This window comes from Eleutherodactylus coqui, chromosome 1, assembly GCF_035609145.1.
Source record: "Eleutherodactylus coqui strain aEleCoq1 chromosome 1, aEleCoq1.hap1, whole genome shotgun sequence".
In the NCBI taxonomy this organism is placed as follows: Eukaryota; Metazoa; Chordata; class Amphibia; order Anura; family Eleutherodactylidae; genus Eleutherodactylus; species Eleutherodactylus coqui.
In genome coordinates, this window is record NC_089837.1 from 57829677 (window position 1) to 57848915 (window position 19239).

A 19239-nucleotide genomic window follows, 5' to 3' on the forward strand; every position below is an offset into this window, starting at 1 on the left:
AATTTCAGACCAGCAAAAAGAACTAGTATTATCCATCATATCATCAATAACACAACACTGCCCCCTAGTGAGAGGAATTCATAAAGCAGCGCTACGGAAGTATGACGACAAGGTCACTTATTTTGTCCATTTTCTGCAAAAAATAGGCAGCTAATAAAGGAGACAAGCGGCGCTTACCACAAGTGTAGATGACATTGAGGTGTTTGCGGATTCCAGGATAACATGGGTCTCCAAACTCGTAAGTGCTGGCGTAGATGCTACAAGTCCGCCTGCCCTGGCAGCGCTTGATCATCAGGGACAGGGCCGAGGAGGACTGGCATTCTGATGGAAACAAGAAGAATCCGTGTTACAATGTAGCAACTGACATATTAAAGGGGTTGTCTCGTGAAATCAAATGGGGTTAAGCACTTCTGTATGGCCATATTAATGCACTTTGTAATATACATCGTGCATTAATTATGAGCCATACAGAAGTTATTCACTTACCTGCTTCGTTGCTAGCGTCCCCGTCGCCATGGATCCGTCTAAATTCGCTGTCTTCTGGCGTTTTTAGACACGCTTGTGCAGTCCAGTCTTCTCCCTGGTGAATGGGGCCGCTCGTTCCGGAGAGCTGGTCCTCGTAGCTCCGCCCCGTCACGTGTGCCGATTCCAGCCAATCAGGAGGCTGGAATTGGCAATGGACGGCACAGAGCCCACGGTGCACCATGGGAGAAGACCCGCGGTGCATCGTGGGTGAAGATCCTGGCGGCCATCTTGGTAAAGAAAGAAAGAAGTCGCCGCAGCTCGGGGATTCGGGTAAGTAATAAACTTTTATTTTTTTTTAACCCATCCCTTGGGTTTGTCTCACGCCGAACAGGGGGCCTATTGAATAACAAAAAAAAAACATTCCGGCGTGAGACAACCCCTTTAAGTATACTAGTGACATGTGTTAGAGGACATCTGAGGCTGGTCGCACACAATTACGGATTCCGCAGATGTATTCTGCGCGGTAATACGCTATTCAATCAAATGCATTGGATGGCACAATCCACTAACATTAGCGGGTTAGAATTGCGTAATTCGCTCATGTAAAATAAAAAGGCAGCCATTTTTATTTTACCATGATCTAGTGTCCATTGTGCTCTATAGTCGCAGATATACCCGCAGCCTATACGCAATTACATTGTATAAGGGGTGCGGTAACCCACGTCATCGCTAAGTGAGGTCGCGGAAAATACAAATAAAAAGCTGTTCCACGTATGACCTCCTACGGGAGTACACGGTCATACGCAGTACATAATGCAGGCATACGCAGGCCCACGGCCGGGCTCACAGCTGGAATTCACTCAGGACCCAACCTTACAGTCTATGGGGCTTGAGAGAGCATGTGAGCAAACGCATTGAAATCAATGGCTTCTAGTCTCTCCGTATGGCGCCCGTGGGATTAACAAGGTGATATTTGTATAATCTGGATTTTTACGGACATAGATATCACTTTATTTTTTTCTTAGTTCTTTTTTTAATTTGCAGTCTGGAAAAAGATAGCGAAGTGTTCAATAGTCAAAAACAAAAAAGGCAACTTTTTAAATATGATTTCTTTTGTCTCTCCATAGGAGACTTGAAATTGCAGTTGCTTGACCGTTCATACAGTAATCGGACCAGAAATCTATCCAGACGTGCCTGTGGTAATCATTTATTGCAGCCCAGTGAGCTTTCAGAAGGCCCACAGCTGCCACGACACCCAGACAGATCCCTGCAATCTCAGAGGATGGGGGGCATTCAGATCCCCTAAATGCCATTCGGAGCATTTAAAGGATTAATTCATTAAGGACCTAGTGCTGTAAATATACGGCGCCTGGTCCCGGGCTTAAAACCCAGCCGTATGTAAAATTATTGCGGTGATTAAAGCCTCCTTTCTCTGCAATTAATCAGAAGTAAGACTGGCTGTCAGGAGGAGGGAGAAGTGGGTTTATACCCCTTCTGCCTCCCACTTTAATTTAGTACATATAGGTCATTGAGCGATGTGTACTGAAGAAAGGAGAAGAGTTTCTTCCACTACGCGAGCCGGGGGTCACGTGACCCCCGGGATTCCCTGCTACAGCAGAGCTGCCTGGTCCTAGCAGACCTGGATCAGCTCTGCCAGTGACTATTGTCACTACAGGGAAAGTAGTGGAGCTCTTATGGATACCCCAGCTACAGCAGGAAAAGTGTCAAATAAAAGAAAAAGAAAAAAATCATGCGAATGTCCCCCAGAGGACTTATGACGTAAAGATTACATGCACAAGTAAATAAAAATTAGATATTAAAACAATTTATACATAATAACCCAAAGCCGACGCTAACCAAAAGAGTTGCTATAAGTGCCCTGTAATCCAAAACCATACATATAATAGCAAAACATCCAAAACAAAATTAGGAACCAGATCCCCTACTTTATTTTAGCTTAGGGTGGATTCAGACGACCGTATATCGGCTCAGTTTTCACGCCGAGCTGATATATGGTGTCCTCATCTGCAGGGGGTGGGATGGAAGAGCCACGAGCAGGAACTGAGCTCCCGCCCCCTCTCTGCCTCCTCTCCGCCCCTCTGCACTATTTGCAATGAAAGGAGGTGGGACAGGGGCGGGGTTCATTCACAGAACTTAGCCCCACCTCCTTTCATTGCAAATAGTGCAGAGGGGCGGAGAGGAAGCAGAGAGGGGGCGGGAGCTCAGTTCCTGCTCCTGGCTCTTCCATCCTTCCCACTGCAGATGAGGACACCATATATCAGCTCGGCGTGAAAACCGAGCCGATATACGTTCGTGGGAATGCAGCCTTAAATATACTAATTTAAAAATAAACTAGAAATGTTAAAAAGAAATATATTTTTTAGCTTTTTACCCCTAACAAAACTAAAAGAAAAAAAAGTCAGTGAAAGATTTAAAAAAAAAAAATAGCCCTATGTGTCACAGGGGAAAAAAAAAAGGATAAATTATTTTGGTAGCTACAGTAAAAAAATGTGGCAGTTAAACCACCACATGGGTAAAATCCCTAAAAAGCAGCCTGGTCCTTAAGGAGTTAAGAGCCAAAATCGTTGTCATCTCCAATTGCAGCTGTCAGAGATCGCGACATCTGCCATGTATGCATGTAGTGAGCTTGACTCCTGAGTCCGCTTCATACAGTCACCTGGCATACTTATCGCACTTTAACCCTTTCCTGGTCCGAATTCTGCAGTCTTACCCACTGGAGGCATGTTCCGGTTCTGGAATGGACACTCGAGGCCCCCACCCTGAAGTTTTCCAAATGCAGCTGAGTAGATTGCAATGGCGGTGTTACTCTTGCAGGTGATCCTCAGGCGGTCATCTTCACAGGCGACCTTACTCTTGTACTCATCTGTGGAGAGGCACAAATTATAAATATTATATCCCAGAATGGTAACAATTAGTAGCAAAAGTCTAATGAAATGGATTTAGAAGCAATTGGTAAGACAGACAAGGGGGTGGAGATTATTGCAACTCTACTAAAGCAAACCATGAAGCAACTTACTAATAGTCTTTATTAACAACTCTCCTTCCGTTTCATGTATACAGCTTTTATGCAGACTGATGGGTCTCCATGCTTAAACTATCAGGATAGGTAATCACTAGTTGATAGGCAGGGATTCGCCTCTTGAGCCCCAGCTGATCGTCTGAGCCGGGGTCAGCAGGGCCAGACGTCATCAGTGCTCAGGACCAGAAGTGTAAGAGGCAGCTTCACTCCTATTGAAACCCACAGGAGCGATGTCTTTTATTACACTTCCAGCCACTCATTGCGGTCAGAGCCAGATGTGTAATAAGAGGCATAACTCCCATTGATTCCAAGTGATCAGCAGGGATCCAGAGCGGCGGACCCCCAGCCAATCAGCTATCCTGAGGATAGCTCATCAGTATTAAGCATCCTGGAATACCCCTGTTATATGGCTACAAGTGACGCCCCACTGGTTAGACCACCTACCTTTATCAGGAACCTAGTTTCCTAGTTCCACACTATTATATAACCAGGCAGATATGCTGTTCAGGGGGCTTAAAAAGCTGGGTGACCACCAATATGGCTCCAAGTGATACCCCAATGGTTTATGACCTAACTTTCCCAGGAACACCAAAACTGCTTTACTATACATTCTAAAGGCCCATCGTATTCTGTAACTAGGCAGGTTTGCTTTTGAGGGGTCTGAGGAAGTTGGGCGACAACCAATGTGGCCACAATCGGTTTTCTCATCATACTTTCCCAGGACCTGGGTAGCAACTCTGTCTAGGTATATATATTTAATGCTTTGCCCCTCAGCATTGTCAGGAGTCTGGGCAAGATGGTCTTTATTTAAACACAAAAGTGCCTCCGAAGGGCAACCGCACACTGGAGAGCGCAATATCAGGCCGAGTGTCACGGTCCGTTATTGTGCTAGACCAGTGGTAGCGAACCTATGGCACGCGTGCCAGAGGCCGCACACACAGCCCTCCCTGCTGGCACAAGCTGCCATCGGCCGCTCACAACTTGTGAATACCAGCAAGGGCCGCGGCTCCCCTGCCAGCATTCACAAACGGCACTGCTAGCCGCGCTGATCCCGGCACACACTGACTTCAGTGTGCAGCTGGAATCCCCCTCCCCCGACATGAAGTCACAGTGTGTGCCGGGAGCATATTAACTCTTTCTTCCCCACTTCTGCCGCAATCAGCAATTCCCAGCAACCTGATTGGGTTGGCTGATTCACCAACCAAACAACCAATCAGGTTGCTGGGAATTACCCATTGAGGCAGAAATGGGTAAGAAAAAGTTAATATGCATGCCGGGACCATCGCTGACCAGAAGAGGAGCTGAGCTTCCAGGAGGAGGAGGAAGAGGAGGTGGAGGTAAGTATTTGGGTCTTGGGAGGGGCACTGTGGGGTATCCCTACTGCACTGGGGGCCGCTGTGGTGTGGCGGGGTCACCATTACTGCTGGGGCCGCTTTGGGGAGGGGGCCACTATTACTGCTGGGGCCGCTTTGGGGAGGGGGCCACTATTACCGCTGGGGCCGCTGTGGGGTGGGTGTCACTATTACTGCTGGGGCCGTTGTGGGGTGGGGGGTCCACTATTACCGCTGGGACCGCTGTGGGATGGGGGGTCCACTATTACCGCTGGGGCCGCTGTGGGATGGGGGGTCCACTATTACCGCTGGGGCCGCTGTGGGGTGGGGGTGGGGGGTCACCATTACCACTGGGGCTGCTGGGGGGGGGTGTCACCATTACCGCTGGGGTATGTTTACAGGTGGCGAAAATGGGTAGGGCTGTTTCAAACTAGACAGCTTGCAGATTTTGACTGCTTTTTGGATGCGAAAATGCCGCAGAATTTTCCACAGAAATTTCCGCTGAGGACATTCTGCAGTATTTCTGCATTCAAAAAACAGTCAAAATCTGCAGGCTGTCTATTTTGAAGCGGCCTGGTACTTTTTAGAACGACGGGGGTAAAATCATACGTTGTGATAAGCCCCGCCCCCTGATGTGTTGGCACTTTGCAATAAAGAAGTGGGTTTTAGGTTGCAGTTTGGGCACTCTGTCTCAAAAAGGTTCGCCAACACTGTGCTAGACTGTGAAATTAGCCTAAGAAATAGGACAACAGCTGGTATATAAATGGCACATTTGGGGTTCAGGAGCTTCACGTCATTCCTCAGAGTGTTTATAGTTGCAGGTTTCTGGGAAAGCTGGGCGACAGCCAATGCAGACCATTCTATGTCCTACAAGGGTCATCAGCCAGCTTTCCTAGGGACCTGAATGGAGCTTCTTCCTACTATGTGATAATATATCCCTGGTTCCTTTATTGCTTAATAACCAGGCTGACCTGCTGTTCAGGAGTCTGGAAAAGCTGTGTGGCGGCAATCACAATCACGACAACTAACAGATCTAAGGGGGCAGCCAGGATTCACAGCCCCCCAAGGAGAGAAGCTGTGCTGTGCCCCTCAAGGATTACACAGCGCTCCATTACTAAAGCCGTGTTCACGCACCGATTCCCATCAGCGGACTTCATTAGGCGACTCGGGGGTCATGCAGGGTCCGAAGACAATGGAGGAAACCGATATAATGAGAAGTGTAATGTCTAGCAGACTACGAGATTCCTTTACTTACTTGGCCGGCATTTGTAGCACACAACCAAATACTTGCTGGTCCCCGGACACGGATCCGACCCGAACAGGCGACTATTGACCAGCAGCTGGCAGCTCCTCCGGTCCTGGCACTCATCCAGCACCTTCTGCACAGGAGCACAAAATACACTACATCAGCTAGTAGTAACACCTAATCCCCAGGGGGTGGCGATACTGCACATAGTGGGGGCATTCCTAGATGTCCTACACAGGAGAGATTAATCTTTTTACCGAACTTTATTCAAGGTTTTTAAAAATTGCGTATTCTCTTGTCCCGTTTATAAATCCCATAACTCACAGCACATCGCAGCATTTAAGGGTTAAAAGGACATTAGTCAGCGACCGTGCCGCTACTAAAGCAGTAGCAACGCAGGACACAGATTATATATACCTGCCCCACTGCTAGGCCAGATTCACACGAGCGGATCTCCATTCGCACTACATTTTTGCTCACTCTGCACACAAATACGTAACGGCCAATTGCATTTTTTACTGTACTGTCGGCGCGCACAAACCGCGCACAGCTACTTGCGCAAAACAACTTGCAGCCACGGTCCGCAAATTGAAACGGCCAATTAGTTTCATATGTTCCGACGTTACTGGGAAACATCACATCGCACTTGTATGCACATCGTACAGTATGCGAGCGCCACGCGAGGTCTCTGAAGGTCAAACCATGAGCGATGCGTTCCGAGAGAACGTCCAACAACGGAAAGTGCTGCGTGCGAATTACTTTTAAAAAATGCAGTTTACATTCGTGTGAGTTGTCTGCATCGCACAAAACCCGCGTGAGAATATAGCTCGTGTGAACGCAACCTTGGGCAGTTTTCATGCGGCTGAGAAAATTGCGTGAGATTTGTGCATTGCGCGACGCAAGAATATGAACCCCATTCACGCACGAGCAATTTTTTTTCCAGCATTGCAGTAAAGGTAAAAAGTCGCGGCATGTCCCATCTTTGCTGTTCTCTCGGAACGCCACACCCACATTTAATGCGAGGTGCGCGGGAGTGTGATGCAACGCAAGGTTTACCCATTGAAAACAATGGGAAACTCTCCGAGGATCGCTCCTTCCCTGAAGTGTTGCAAGGGCTTAACACCAAAATGCCTCCCATCTGCGGGGACATCGCATACTGGAGAGCGCGATATCGCGCCAAGTTTCACGGTCCGACATCGCACTCGCCCGTGTGACATTAGCCCTGGGGTTATAGATTAGTGTTGAGGGAACTGAACCAGGAGAACTCTTGCTTTGGGTAGCACCTTACTAAAAGCTGGTTTTGGGTTCATGCCAAACAAAACTTTTAGCAGAGTTCGACCCCAAAAAGTTCTACTGGCTCAGCCCACAGACCACTAGTAAGGACGGTCCGTCTCAGTATTCTGGCTTGTAGGTCCCACCCATCACCAAGTACAGTAGACACCACGGTTGTATCTCCCCCCCCCAACTACGTAAGCTCACTGGTATGTGGCTGAGCAGACAGCGGAGCTCATCACTCACAGGCAACAGATGGCTCTGTGGCGCAATGGATAGCGCATTGGACTTCTAGTGAAAACAAGACATTCAAAGGTTGTGGGTTCGAGTCCCACCAGAGTCGTGCTTTTACTGTGCAAGGGAAAATTGTGTTGAAAGTCTCAACAAAAAAAACTAATTAAAAAAAAGGTGTATATTCTTGTAAACATTGCGTTCCACCTACCTGACTGATCCTTCTATAAATACTGTATATTCCAGATTATAACATGCACTCCAACTCTGCATAATTTGTTTTTCTTATCTTGTTAATTAAACCTCCCCAGGTTGTCTAAGTGCTGGGTGTAATGTTAGAAGGGGGCCAGTACACAAGCCCTGGCGTTCGCTTACAGCTTTCAAATAGCGCAAATTGCTGAGCGGCATTTGTGCTCAGAGTTGCTGCCCAGCCATTGTCACGACTAGCCCTAGTGAATTAGTGCGCCAAGGGCTCATTCCTGCGAGTATATTGGCGTAGCGTAAGGGAAAGAGCACATTTTTTTTTACTTATTACACCAAGTAAATGGGAGCAGAATTGCGCACTTTTCGTGCACATCATTTGCGCTCACAGAGTACAGTAAAACACACATCATACGTAAATCTGTAGCCCCCATTGGGCGCTTACACCCGTGTGTAGCCAGACTGAAGGTGCAGTTGGACGGAACGACTATCCTTCACATTCAAAGGATCCAGCAATTTTATTTATTTTTTGACTGATAATCGCTCAGTGTAAACGCGGCCAGCGAGCGAACGATAAACGGTAATTCATTCGCAGAGTGTTAGCTTTATGCAAGCATGAAAACAATCGTTGGCTCATTCGCTAATCATTCGGTTTAAACAGATCGTTCAGTTCTCTCATACAGCGAATGTGAGGGACTAAACAATTTAGCGCGAACGGTTTACCAGCCTCTATCACCCGGTCGCACGAGTGATCTCAGATATCATTTGCTCATGTGAACAATAAATCGCCCCATCCAAACAAAAGGGCCCCAACCCCAATAACTAACAGCTACAGTCTCAGGTAAGAAAAGTATTCATGTATATAAAAGCCTTGGTTACACAAGAACGTGCAAAGTAAGCCAAGGACATAGTTATAGCGCCACCTAGGGGTTATTTTATATATGCAAATAGAAATAAAACATTTAGTACATTAAAATATGAAAGAGCAAAAAAACAAACAAAAAAACAAACTACAGTTTACATACAAAAGTAATCCAAAATAAAAGACAGACAGCTGCAGTATAAAGAATGGCCTAAGATATTCTATGTGTTGATACATTTTCTTTAGATTTATGCTTCAATATGTGTGCCAGCTTTAGTCCTAATAAAGCCAGGGCCGTTACGTGACCTTTTTGGCTGCAACAGTCACTGATTGATTCCAGCTCTGGAGTGACAGCTGCCGGCCACAAGATCACATACAACACAACGGACTGCTTCGGACCGCAGCACCTGGAGGGTCTCTTCACCATGTGCACAAGACTCACACGGATATGAAATCGCAGCATGTTCTCTGTGGTGTTCCCGCAGGACGCCTCACCCATTGTTTTCTAAGGGCCCTTCAAATACATGGCATGGCGCTCATACACTGTGCGATGGGCATGCGATGCTCCCGCTGACAATGGGAAACCCTTGCAATTAGATGAGCGAGCATACTCGTTAAGGTGATTTACTCGAGAGAGCATTGCCTTTTTCGAGTACCTGCTGGCTCGTCCCTGAAGACTTTTTTGCGCGTTTTTTTTTTAAATTGCAGTTGAAACTACAACCAAGTACTGTGTGAACGCAGCCCGGGGACGGTTTCATAAGGCCGAAAAACCTGCACCAGTTTGGTGTGTTGCCAGAGGCACAAAAGTCAGAATGGAGTCGCATACAAATACATGTCCCGTTTACTATGGGACAGTAAAACATATCGCACAGTGAGTGATGTGCACGGCTCGCGTTGATTTCAATGAGAACCGTGCCTGCAGTTACAAGTGCCGGCCACTACACAGAGGTTGGCGCAGAGGCTTCTGCTGTGACCTATTTGCAGCGCTGACAGCATGCACCCGTTCAGCACATCGGTCAGGGTCCCTAACAGACTCCAGCCAATCAACTATTGAGGACCTATCCTGAAGATAGATTAGTAGTAGTATTCTCCCTAGAAACCCCTTTAAGTACAGGGAACTCATCTGTACAGTTAGGCTCTAGAATACTGAAAAAGCATGGGAATCTCTTGTCCACTATGCTTTGCCTTCCTACTTCGCTCTCTGTCTATTTCCTTAAGTATGAAGCCTCACCTTTCTTTAGTTACTGTTTCTTTAGGCCATTTCTTTCTTTCATCTTTCTCTATCCTTCAGTCTATAACCATCATAATTAATTATATATATATATATATATATATATATATATATATATATATATATATATATATATCCATATATCCTTGCCTTTAACAACTTTCTTCTCTTAATACAATCCTTTTTTGTATTTCTGTCTTCATACTGTTACATAACCCATGCGGAGGACTTCTCTACCAATCACGGGTTTGCTAACAGCTAGCCAATACCTGGGCTGTATCTGGGTGATTGATGGACCACTGAGGGGACTAACAGCCAATGGGATACAGTTTTGGCTGCAAGGTAGAGCATTGGTGACAAACCAATGAACTATAAATGCTTGCCCGTCAAGGCGCTGCCTACACAGTAGTTCCCTCAGTACTAACACAGTGGCCTGGCACCACTCCCCGTACCCAACAGGGTGTTAGTCTGGAGGCGTCCTTCCCCATCAGACTCGTGGCCAGACCCAGCCTGGTCTACCATACACGTCAGGCTTTCAGCCTCGCTCCCTTAGAGCCTGGCCTAGCTCTGGCTTCTGGCAGCAGCACTGCTCTGGCATTGAGCTCCGGTCTCTCAGCAGTAGCTCTGACTTTAGCTCCAGCTTGCAGCCGGGAACTGAATGTGTCTGGAGATACTTTATTCCTTCAGACACCTGCACAGCTGTCCCTGCTGATTAACACAACTTCAGTACATAGAAGGCCTGGTTACAGGCCCCTGCAGACCATTCTGTGCATAGCCTTGCCACAGTGCAGAACCCCCCCCCCCAAAAAAAAACATAACAGCATGTTCTATTTTACACACACACACAACCCTGTTCTCTATAAGTTGCGTATTAAACACTGTCCATACAGAGTATTTAATACACATTGTGTATGTGCAGCGTAGATACGCAATGCCGCTAAACAGACAGAAGAGGCAATTAACCCCTTAGTGACGAAGCCTGTTTGCGCCTTAGTGACGGAGCCAAATTTTGGAAATCTGACATGCGTCGTTCAACATAGCATAACTCCGTAAAGGCTTTACATATCCAAGGGATTCTGACATGGTTTTTTTGCCACATGTTGTACTTCATATACCGTATATACCGGCGTATAAGACGACTTTTGAACCCCGAAAAATCTGCTCTGCAGTCGGGGGTCGTCTTATGCGCCGGTAATACAAAAAAAAAAAAAGTGTAAAAAAAAAAAATTTTATTACTCACCTCCCACGGCGTTCTGTCGCGCTCCGGCAGGATGTCGCTCGCTCCGGCAGGCTGTCGCTCGCTCCTCGTCCCCGCCGCAGCATAGCTTTCTGAATGCGGGGCTTGAAATCCCCGCTTCCAGAAAGCTAATACACACGCCGGCAGCCATGACAGCATTGAATGGCTGTGATTGGCTAAAGCACACGTGGCTTCAGCCAATCACACTATTCAATGACATCATTGAATGGCTGTGATTGGCTGAAGGCGCACGTGTTAGCAATCACACCCATTCAATGATGTCATTGAATAGTGTGATTGGCTGAAGCCACGTGTGCTTTAGCCAATCACAGCCATTCAATGATGTCATGGCTGCCGGCGTGTGTATTAGCTTTCTGGAAGCGGGGATTTCAAGCCCCACATTCAGAAAGCTATGCTGCGCCGGGGACGAGGAGCGAGCGACAGCCTGCCGGAGCGAGCGACATCCTGCCGGAGCGCGACAGAACGCCGTGGGAGGTGAGTAATAAAATTTTTTTTTTTTTCTCCACTGAATACCGGCGTATAAGGTGACAGTTGGGGGGTCGTCTTATACGCCCCGTCGCCTTATACGCCGGTATATACGGTAGGTGGAAAAAATAGACGGATAGTATTTATGAATATTTATTAAAAGTGCCAATATTGGGAAAATTTTGAAAAAATTGTCATTTTTTCACATTTTCAACTGTAATTACGCAAATATGTGCAAACATACTGTACAAATTTTTGCTAAGGTATATATTTCCATCTGTTTACTTTATTCTGAATGCACATTTGAAAAACTTGTGTTTTTTTTAACCATTTAGGAGACATACAAATTTAACATTACTTTTCAGCATTTTGAGAAACACTTTGTTTTCCTGCACCACCGCAAGATTGCAAAGGCTCATAGGTGTCAGAATGATAGCTACCCCCACAAATGACCCCATTTTAAAAACTACACCCCTTAATGTATCTACTGAGGGGTGTCATGAGTATTTTGACCCCATAGTTTTTATTCAGGAGTTAATGCAATTTAGAAGAGAAAAAATAAAAAAAGTCACAGTTTTGCAAATATGTCATTTTAAAGACATTTTTTTTTTCTATAGTGCACATGAGAATAAGGAGTGACGCCCTCAAAATGGATACCCCTATTTGTCCTGTTTTCAGAAACATACCCATTGTGGCCCTAATCTTATGTCTCGATGCACAACGGGGCCCAAAATGAAAGGAGTAGTCGGTGGCTTTCAGAGCAGAAAATTTCCTTGAAGGCTTTTCGGCCCCATATCACACTTGTAGATCTCTTGAGTGGCCAAAACCATTGAGGACCCCCACAAATGACCCCATTTTGAAAACTAGACCCCCTAACGAATTTATCTAGGGGTGTACTGACTATTTTGACCCCACAGTTTTTGAATGAATTCAAGCAAAGCAGAAAGAAAAAATTGGGATTTTCATTTTTTTGGCAATTCTGTCATTTTAAAAGCAGATTTTTTTCTTCAGCACACATATAAAAGAAGACTTGCCCCCAAAATAGATACCCCCGTTTGTCCCATGTTCAGAAACATACCCATTGTGGCCCTAATTTTATGTCTCGATGCACAACGGGGCCCTAAATGAAAGGAATAGTCGGTGGCTTTCAGAACAGAAATTTAGCTTGAAGGCTCTTTAGGCCCCATATCACACTTGTAGAGCTCTTAAGCGACCAAAACCATTTAGGACCCCCACAAATGACCCCATTTTGAAATTAGACCCCTTAACGAATTCATCTAGGGGTGTACTGCGTATTTTGACTCCACAATTTTTAAATGAATTTGAGTAAAGCAGAAGGAACAAAATCCCAATTTTGATTTTTTTAGCTGATTGTGTCTTTTTAATAGAAAGGTTTTTTGTGCAGCGAACTTATGAATGAAGACTTGCACCCCAAAATGGATACCCCTGTTTGTCCCGCGTTCAGAAACATACTTATTCTAGCCCCAATCTGCTAACTGGGGACATGGTGAAGCCTGTAATGGAGAGAACACCCATTGGATTTTAGGGCACAACTGAATAAATTCCAGGCCTCATTGCTCACTTGTAGAATCATTAAACTGCCAAAACCATTGAGGACCCCCACAAATGACCCCATTTTGAAAACTAGACCCCTTAACGAATTCATCTAGGGGTGTACTGTGTATTTTGACTCCACAATTTTTGAATGAATTGGAATAAAGCGGAAGGAACAAAATCCCAATTTTGATTTTTTTAGCTGATTGTCATTTTTTTTCATAAATTTGTCATTTTCATGACAGTTTTCTTTGTTTTAAGCAGAGAAAACTGGGAAGATGTACCCCAAGGTTTATAGCGGTAATTGTTCTGTGTTCAGCAATACCCCCATTATAGGTCCAATTTGCATACAGGACACATTGCTAGGCCTATAATGGAGGGACCACCTATTGGATTTCAGGGCGCAACTAAATAAAAATGACTCCCTAAAAAGAACACTCCCCCCCACCCCCCCCCCCTCCTTTTTGCTTTTCAGGACAATAAGTTATAGGGCGGCATAAGTGATAAAGAAATTAAAAAAGTAAAATTAATAATGTAAAACGGTGTGATAAATTTCGAAACAGGGGTAATTACAAAGGCCAGGGTGGGATGGGCACGTGGGGCAATAAAAACGTGTATCCCTCCTCCTCCCTTGCTTTGTGCAGACGCGACACCTTTTTTGAGAGTATTTTTTGCCTGGAGTCTCCGGGATGGGGTGCATAAAGTGGCGCTCTGTGAGCCTTCGCACCTCCTCAGATTCCAATGCATTTCGAGGTGCAGTGGTCTCAAATAATAGATGCTCGATGAGCTCCTCCTGGAACTGGAGGAAGCTCAGCGTGCCCCCAGATAACTTATAGATGACGTGCGCGTTATAGGTAGCCATCTGTATTAGGTAGATCGCTACCTTCTTATACCACGCATGCGTCTTTCTTTTAACCAAGTACGGTTGTAGAGCCTGGTCGGATAAATCGACCCCCCCCCATAAAGTTATTATAATCAGTCACACAGACCGGTTTTATTTTCTGCGTTGCAGCCCCCCTCTCCCTTACTGCAACGCAGGCGTCTGTGTGAATGGTGGACAACATATAAACGTCCTTTTTGTCGCACCACTTTATCGCAAGTAAGGGGTCCTTTGCCAGCGCGTAAGACGCTCCTCTATCTACGTGTCTAGAAACTAGGGGTTATGGGAACCCTACTCTATTTCTGCGCACCGTTCCGCAGGCACCTGTGTCTGCGTCATGTAATGCCTTGAACAGGGGGATGCTGGTGTAATAATTGTCCGTGTAAATGTGGTACCCTTTATTTAAAAAAGGGCCCACAAGCTCCCACACAATTTTCCCACTCACGCCGATATCTTCAGGACAATTGGGGGGATTTAGGTGGCGGTCTCTGCCCTCAAATAAATAAATAAAAAAAATAAAAAAAAAAATCGGACGTATATCCGCTCGCGCTTTCACATATTTTATATAGTTTCACACCATATCTAGCGCGTTTTGATGGTATGAACTGGCGAAAAGATAGACGGCCCTTGAAGCTCATTAGCGACTCGTCTACCGCCAAATTTTTTTTCTGGGGTGTAAACGTTTTTAAAATAATCTTTTAATAGAATTATAAGGGGCCTCAACTTAGACAAGCGGTCATACTCGGGGTCGATTCTGGGGGGAATTTGTGTATTATCGGCGAGGTGGAAAAATCGCATGGTGTTTTCGAACTGCTGGCGGGGCATTACTGACGCAAACACAGGTGTTGCGTGAATGGCGCTAGCAGACCAATAGGACCGTAAAGATGTTTTTTTTACGAGTCCCATAAGAAGGACAATTCCCAGGAATTTTTTAACTCCTGGGATGTCAATGGGGACCACGTCCTGGAGTATAATGACGCAGGGTGCGCGGTTATGTACTGTCCGGCATAAGTGTTTGTCTGCCGGACAATGAGATCCAGGACGGCATCACTTATGAATACATTTAAAAAATTAAATGGAGTGAAATTAGCGACGTCCGCATTTATGCCAGGCGTGGCGGTAAATGCGGGGATGCGGGGCAAAAATTCATCTGCGTTACTCCACGCAGTCGCAGGCGCCACAATGCTTGGCCCTGCTGCCCCAACAACTACCTCACCCTCTACAGCGCTAGAGGCTGAGTCGTCGCTTAAAAAAAACTCCGACTCGCTGGTAGCCTCGCTACCGGAGCTTGACGCAAAGAGCATCGCATACGCTTGCTCTGCGGTATAGCGTCTACGATCCATTTTATAAATTTTTTAAAAATGGACGTAAAAAAAAATAAAAAAAATAATGTAACCCACAAAAAAAGACGGACGTGGGTATAGTGGGGTAATTAGGGTATGAGGGGCGGCGAAGACAGGGTGAGGAGGTAGACAAAATAAAAAAAATATATTTTACCCCCCCCAAATTTTTTTTTAAAAAACAGACGCAGGTGTAGAGGGGTAATAAGGGTACGAGGGGCGGTAAATATAGGACAGCGGCGGGGGTTTTTTCTGTGTTTTTTCACTGAATATCGCACACGATTTTTCTCTGCTATCTCTCTCCTGTCACAAATCACTCTGAGTGACAGGGGAGAGATAGGCTGGACTAATCGTGTGCGATATTTACTAAACAAATGACATGGATGGCTGTGATAGGTATATCACAGCCATCCATGTCAGCAGGAACCAATCACTTTGGTCCCTGCAAGTCACTATGCCCAAGGCAACTTTTGCCTTAGGCTCTACTGCGCATGCGCCGCCATTTTGGCAGTTTTGCCGTTATTTTCGGCAATTTTGGGGGCTTTGGGGACTTTTGGGGACTATTTTCATCTCCCCTCACGGATCCGATCCGTGAGGGGAGATGAAACTTATACACTTTTTAACTTTTTACAACTTTTCCATGATCGCCGCTATCCATGGGATAGCAGCGATCACGGAAGCGGGGACCGCTTACCGCAGTCCCCGCTGACATCTACCGGCGCCCGACTATCTGTTGATAGCCGGGCGCCAGGAGATTCCAAATCTCCTGGGCGATCCGGGCTTCTGCGCATGCGCAGAGTCCCGCGGCAATGGCAGATCGCCACGGAACATCTCGGAGGACGGGGGTAAGTATTTTCACCTCCCCTCATGGATCCGATCCATGAGGGGAGGTGAAACTTTGTTTTTTACAACTTTTTGTAACTTTTTCGCGATCGCCGTTTACTCTGCAGGTAGCCGGGAAATTTTAAATTTCCCGGGCGACTGCCGCTTCTGCGCATGCGCCGCCAGATTTCTCCTGGCGCGCATGCGCAGAATACACCGGAGGGCCGCCGACATCGCCGGGGACAGCAGGGGACCGCCGGGGACTTCGGTGAGCAGTTTCAGCGCCCCCCATGGTTGCGATCCATGAGGGGAGCTGAAACTTCATCTTTTTTTCACTTTTTGTTTACTTTTTTGCGATCAGCGCTATCCATTGGATAGCGCCGATCGCAATGCCGGGGGGGGACTGCCCGCATCCTGGGATGACAGCTCCATGCTGTCGGCTACCTGCGGGCACCGACAGCATGAAGCTGTCACGTCCTCAGGCAAGTGGGCATCAATCCAAAGAGGATGCAAAAAACTACGTCCTCTAGGATTAAAGCCCACTTAGGCAGGACGTAGTTTCCCGATGGGGCCGTCGTTAAGGGGTTAAAAAAACTAGTCACACTGCGCATGACCATGTGTGAGAAGCACCGTGCAGTGTACAATTACCTCCCTACGCAACGACAGCCAGCTCACCGCCGGCTCATAAAGCAGTAAAACGCTGAATACATCCAGCACTTTACACATACGGCCGTGTGAGGGAGCCTTTCGAGTAGGTTTACAAATAGGTCAGTTTGAGAGGTTTAGTTTTAGATAGGACATTTCTTCTACTTGTGTTTCTGCCCCCCATTAACAGACGTCGTCCTGACATCTCTCTCAGTGTGTGGCACCATAACACCCAACACGCCCGCTGCCTTAGGCTGGATTCAGACGATCGTATATCGGCTGGGTTTTCACGCCCAGCCGATATGTCATCTCTCTGCAGGGGGAGGAGCCTGGAAGAGCCAGGAGCAGGAACTGAGCTCCCGCCCCCTCTGCCTCTTCTCTGCCCCTCTGCACTATTTGCAATGGGGAGAGGTGGGGCGGGGCTAATTCTCAGAACTTAGCCCCAGCCCCGTCCCGCCTCCCTTCATTGTAAATAGTGCAGAGGAGCGAAGAGGGGGTGGAGAGGAGGCAGAGAGGGGGCGGGAGCTCAGTTCCTGCTCCTGGCTCTTCCATCCTTCCCCCCCCCCCCGCAGATGAGGACACAGTTTTCACGCCGAACCGATATACGGAGCCTATATACGGTTGCCTGAATCCACCCTAAGGCTGGATACAGACGAACGTATATCGGCTGGGTTTTCACGCCTGGCTGATATACGTCGTCTCTCTGCGGGGGGGGGGAGGCTGGAAGAGCCAGGAGCTGTGCTCTGAGCTCCCGCCCCCTCTCTGCCTCCTCTCCGCCCCTCTGCACTATTTGCAATGGGGAGAGGTAGGAAGGGTGGCGGGGCTAAGTCTCGGAACCTAGCCCCTCCCTGTCCCGCCTCCTTTCAGTGCAAATAGTGCAGAGGGGCGGAGAGGGGGCGGGAGCTCAGTTCCTGCTCCTGGCTCTTCCATCCCCCCCCCCCCCCTGCAGATGAGGACACCGTATAATGGCTCGACGTGAAAACCGATATACGGTCGTCTGAATAAGCCCTTACCATCATATTTGACTGATCTTTCCTTCACCTCCTACATCCAATCTCTGGCCCGGACACGTCTGCTGCACCTCAAGAACATCCCAAGAATGCGTCCTTTTCTCACTGTGGGCATACTAAAAACGCTCACTATTGCCCCCATCAACTCTCGGCTCAATTATTGCACCTCGCTGTTGATCGGCCTCCCCCGCGCCAGACTCTCCCCTCTCCTCATCCTCCTGTCCAGCCACCTCTGCCCTGTGCCAGTCACTGCACTGGCTGCCTGTTAAATACAGTATAGTGGCCCAGTGCATGCTTTCCTGGCCCCCTCCATAATGTCATACATGTCATGTTTTATGTGGGTGCGCTGTGCAAATCTAGTCATTCTGTTATGTGTTTTGCACAGCTGCAGCTTGTAAGGGGTTGAGTGTTTGGAAGAGCCTGCAGATTGCCTGTGAATGTAATCAATTTATGTCCTGTCACATGGTATGAGAGAGTATAAATAGGTGTATTTGAGAGCTGAAAGAGGTCCATGTCTTCCGGGTTCCTGAACAAGAGTGCTGGCTGCATGGGCGTACCTTTAACCCTCATGTAGTGAAGAAAGGAAGAGGAAGAGAGGTTTCCTGGATTGCCTAATCTAGCATGAGAGCAAGCATGAGTTAGGCAAGTAGAGTTTTCCCCATGGCCCAGTGCAGAGGTATTCTTATCAATTGTTCACATCCAGCGTCCTGAAGTCTGGGACCGCTGGGTGGAGGTACGTGTCTTCAAATGTTCACACACAAGCGTCCTGAAGCCTAGGATTGCCGTGTGGAGGTACTCCTAATCAAGTCTGTCTAAATGCCTGCACTTGAAATATTGTCTACTTTGCCTTGTATTGCTGGAGTTTGTTTAAGTAAAGTTTTTCTAGGCCCTGACCGTTCTCAGGAACCTGAGGTATGTTATATCTGTATGCAGCTCATTTATTCCCCACCAAAGGTCATTCTGTTGTGTATCGAAATGGTGGCGTCACATGTGATAATACCTATCCCTGTTCTACCATATATTGGGCATCCCTCTCCTACGGGTATCCGGAAGAGGCCCAGAGTTTCCCTGGCAGAGGCTTCGTGCATCCCCCCAGGAGGGAGCATGGTAAGTGCCACCATGACAAGCCAGCATCTTCTCCTCCCCACTCCTCAACATATGCCCCATGTCGGGGGTCACCTGACAGAACCCTGTATACAGAATTCAATTTAAACTCATTACCTTCATTCACAAAGCTCTCCATAGCACTGCGCCGCCTTACATTGCCTCCCTCATCTCAATCCACCACCCAGCCTGCGCCTTACGCTCTGCTAATGAAATCCAACTGAGTGCCACTTTAATTCAAACCTCTCGCCCCCACTTCCAAGACTTCTCTCGAGCAGCACC

The 19239-nt window shown here is 47.2% G+C and overlaps 1 protein-coding gene and 1 non-coding gene across 2 annotated transcripts in view; one reads left to right on the forward strand and one right to left on the reverse strand.

Annotated features, from left to right (window-relative positions):
• Nucleotides 1-19239, reverse strand: part of EVA1A (eva-1 homolog A, regulator of programmed cell death) — an 814688-nt gene that overhangs the window by 247925 nt on the left and 547524 nt on the right. The window contains exons 3-5 of the mRNA XM_066594304.1: nt 6092-6215; nt 3197-3349; nt 178-321 (exon numbers count right to left, since the gene is read on the reverse strand). Coding sequence (XP_066450401.1) covers nt 178-321; nt 3197-3349; nt 6092-6215 — 421 coding nt within the window. The remainder of the gene's footprint in view (nt 1-177; nt 322-3196; nt 3350-6091; nt 6216-19239) is intronic.
• On the forward strand, nt 7612-7697 carry TRNAR-UCU (transfer RNA arginine (anticodon UCU)). Its single transcript is given in 2 exon segments — nt 7612-7648; nt 7662-7697. It is a non-coding gene; the product is annotated as a tRNA-Arg (tRNA).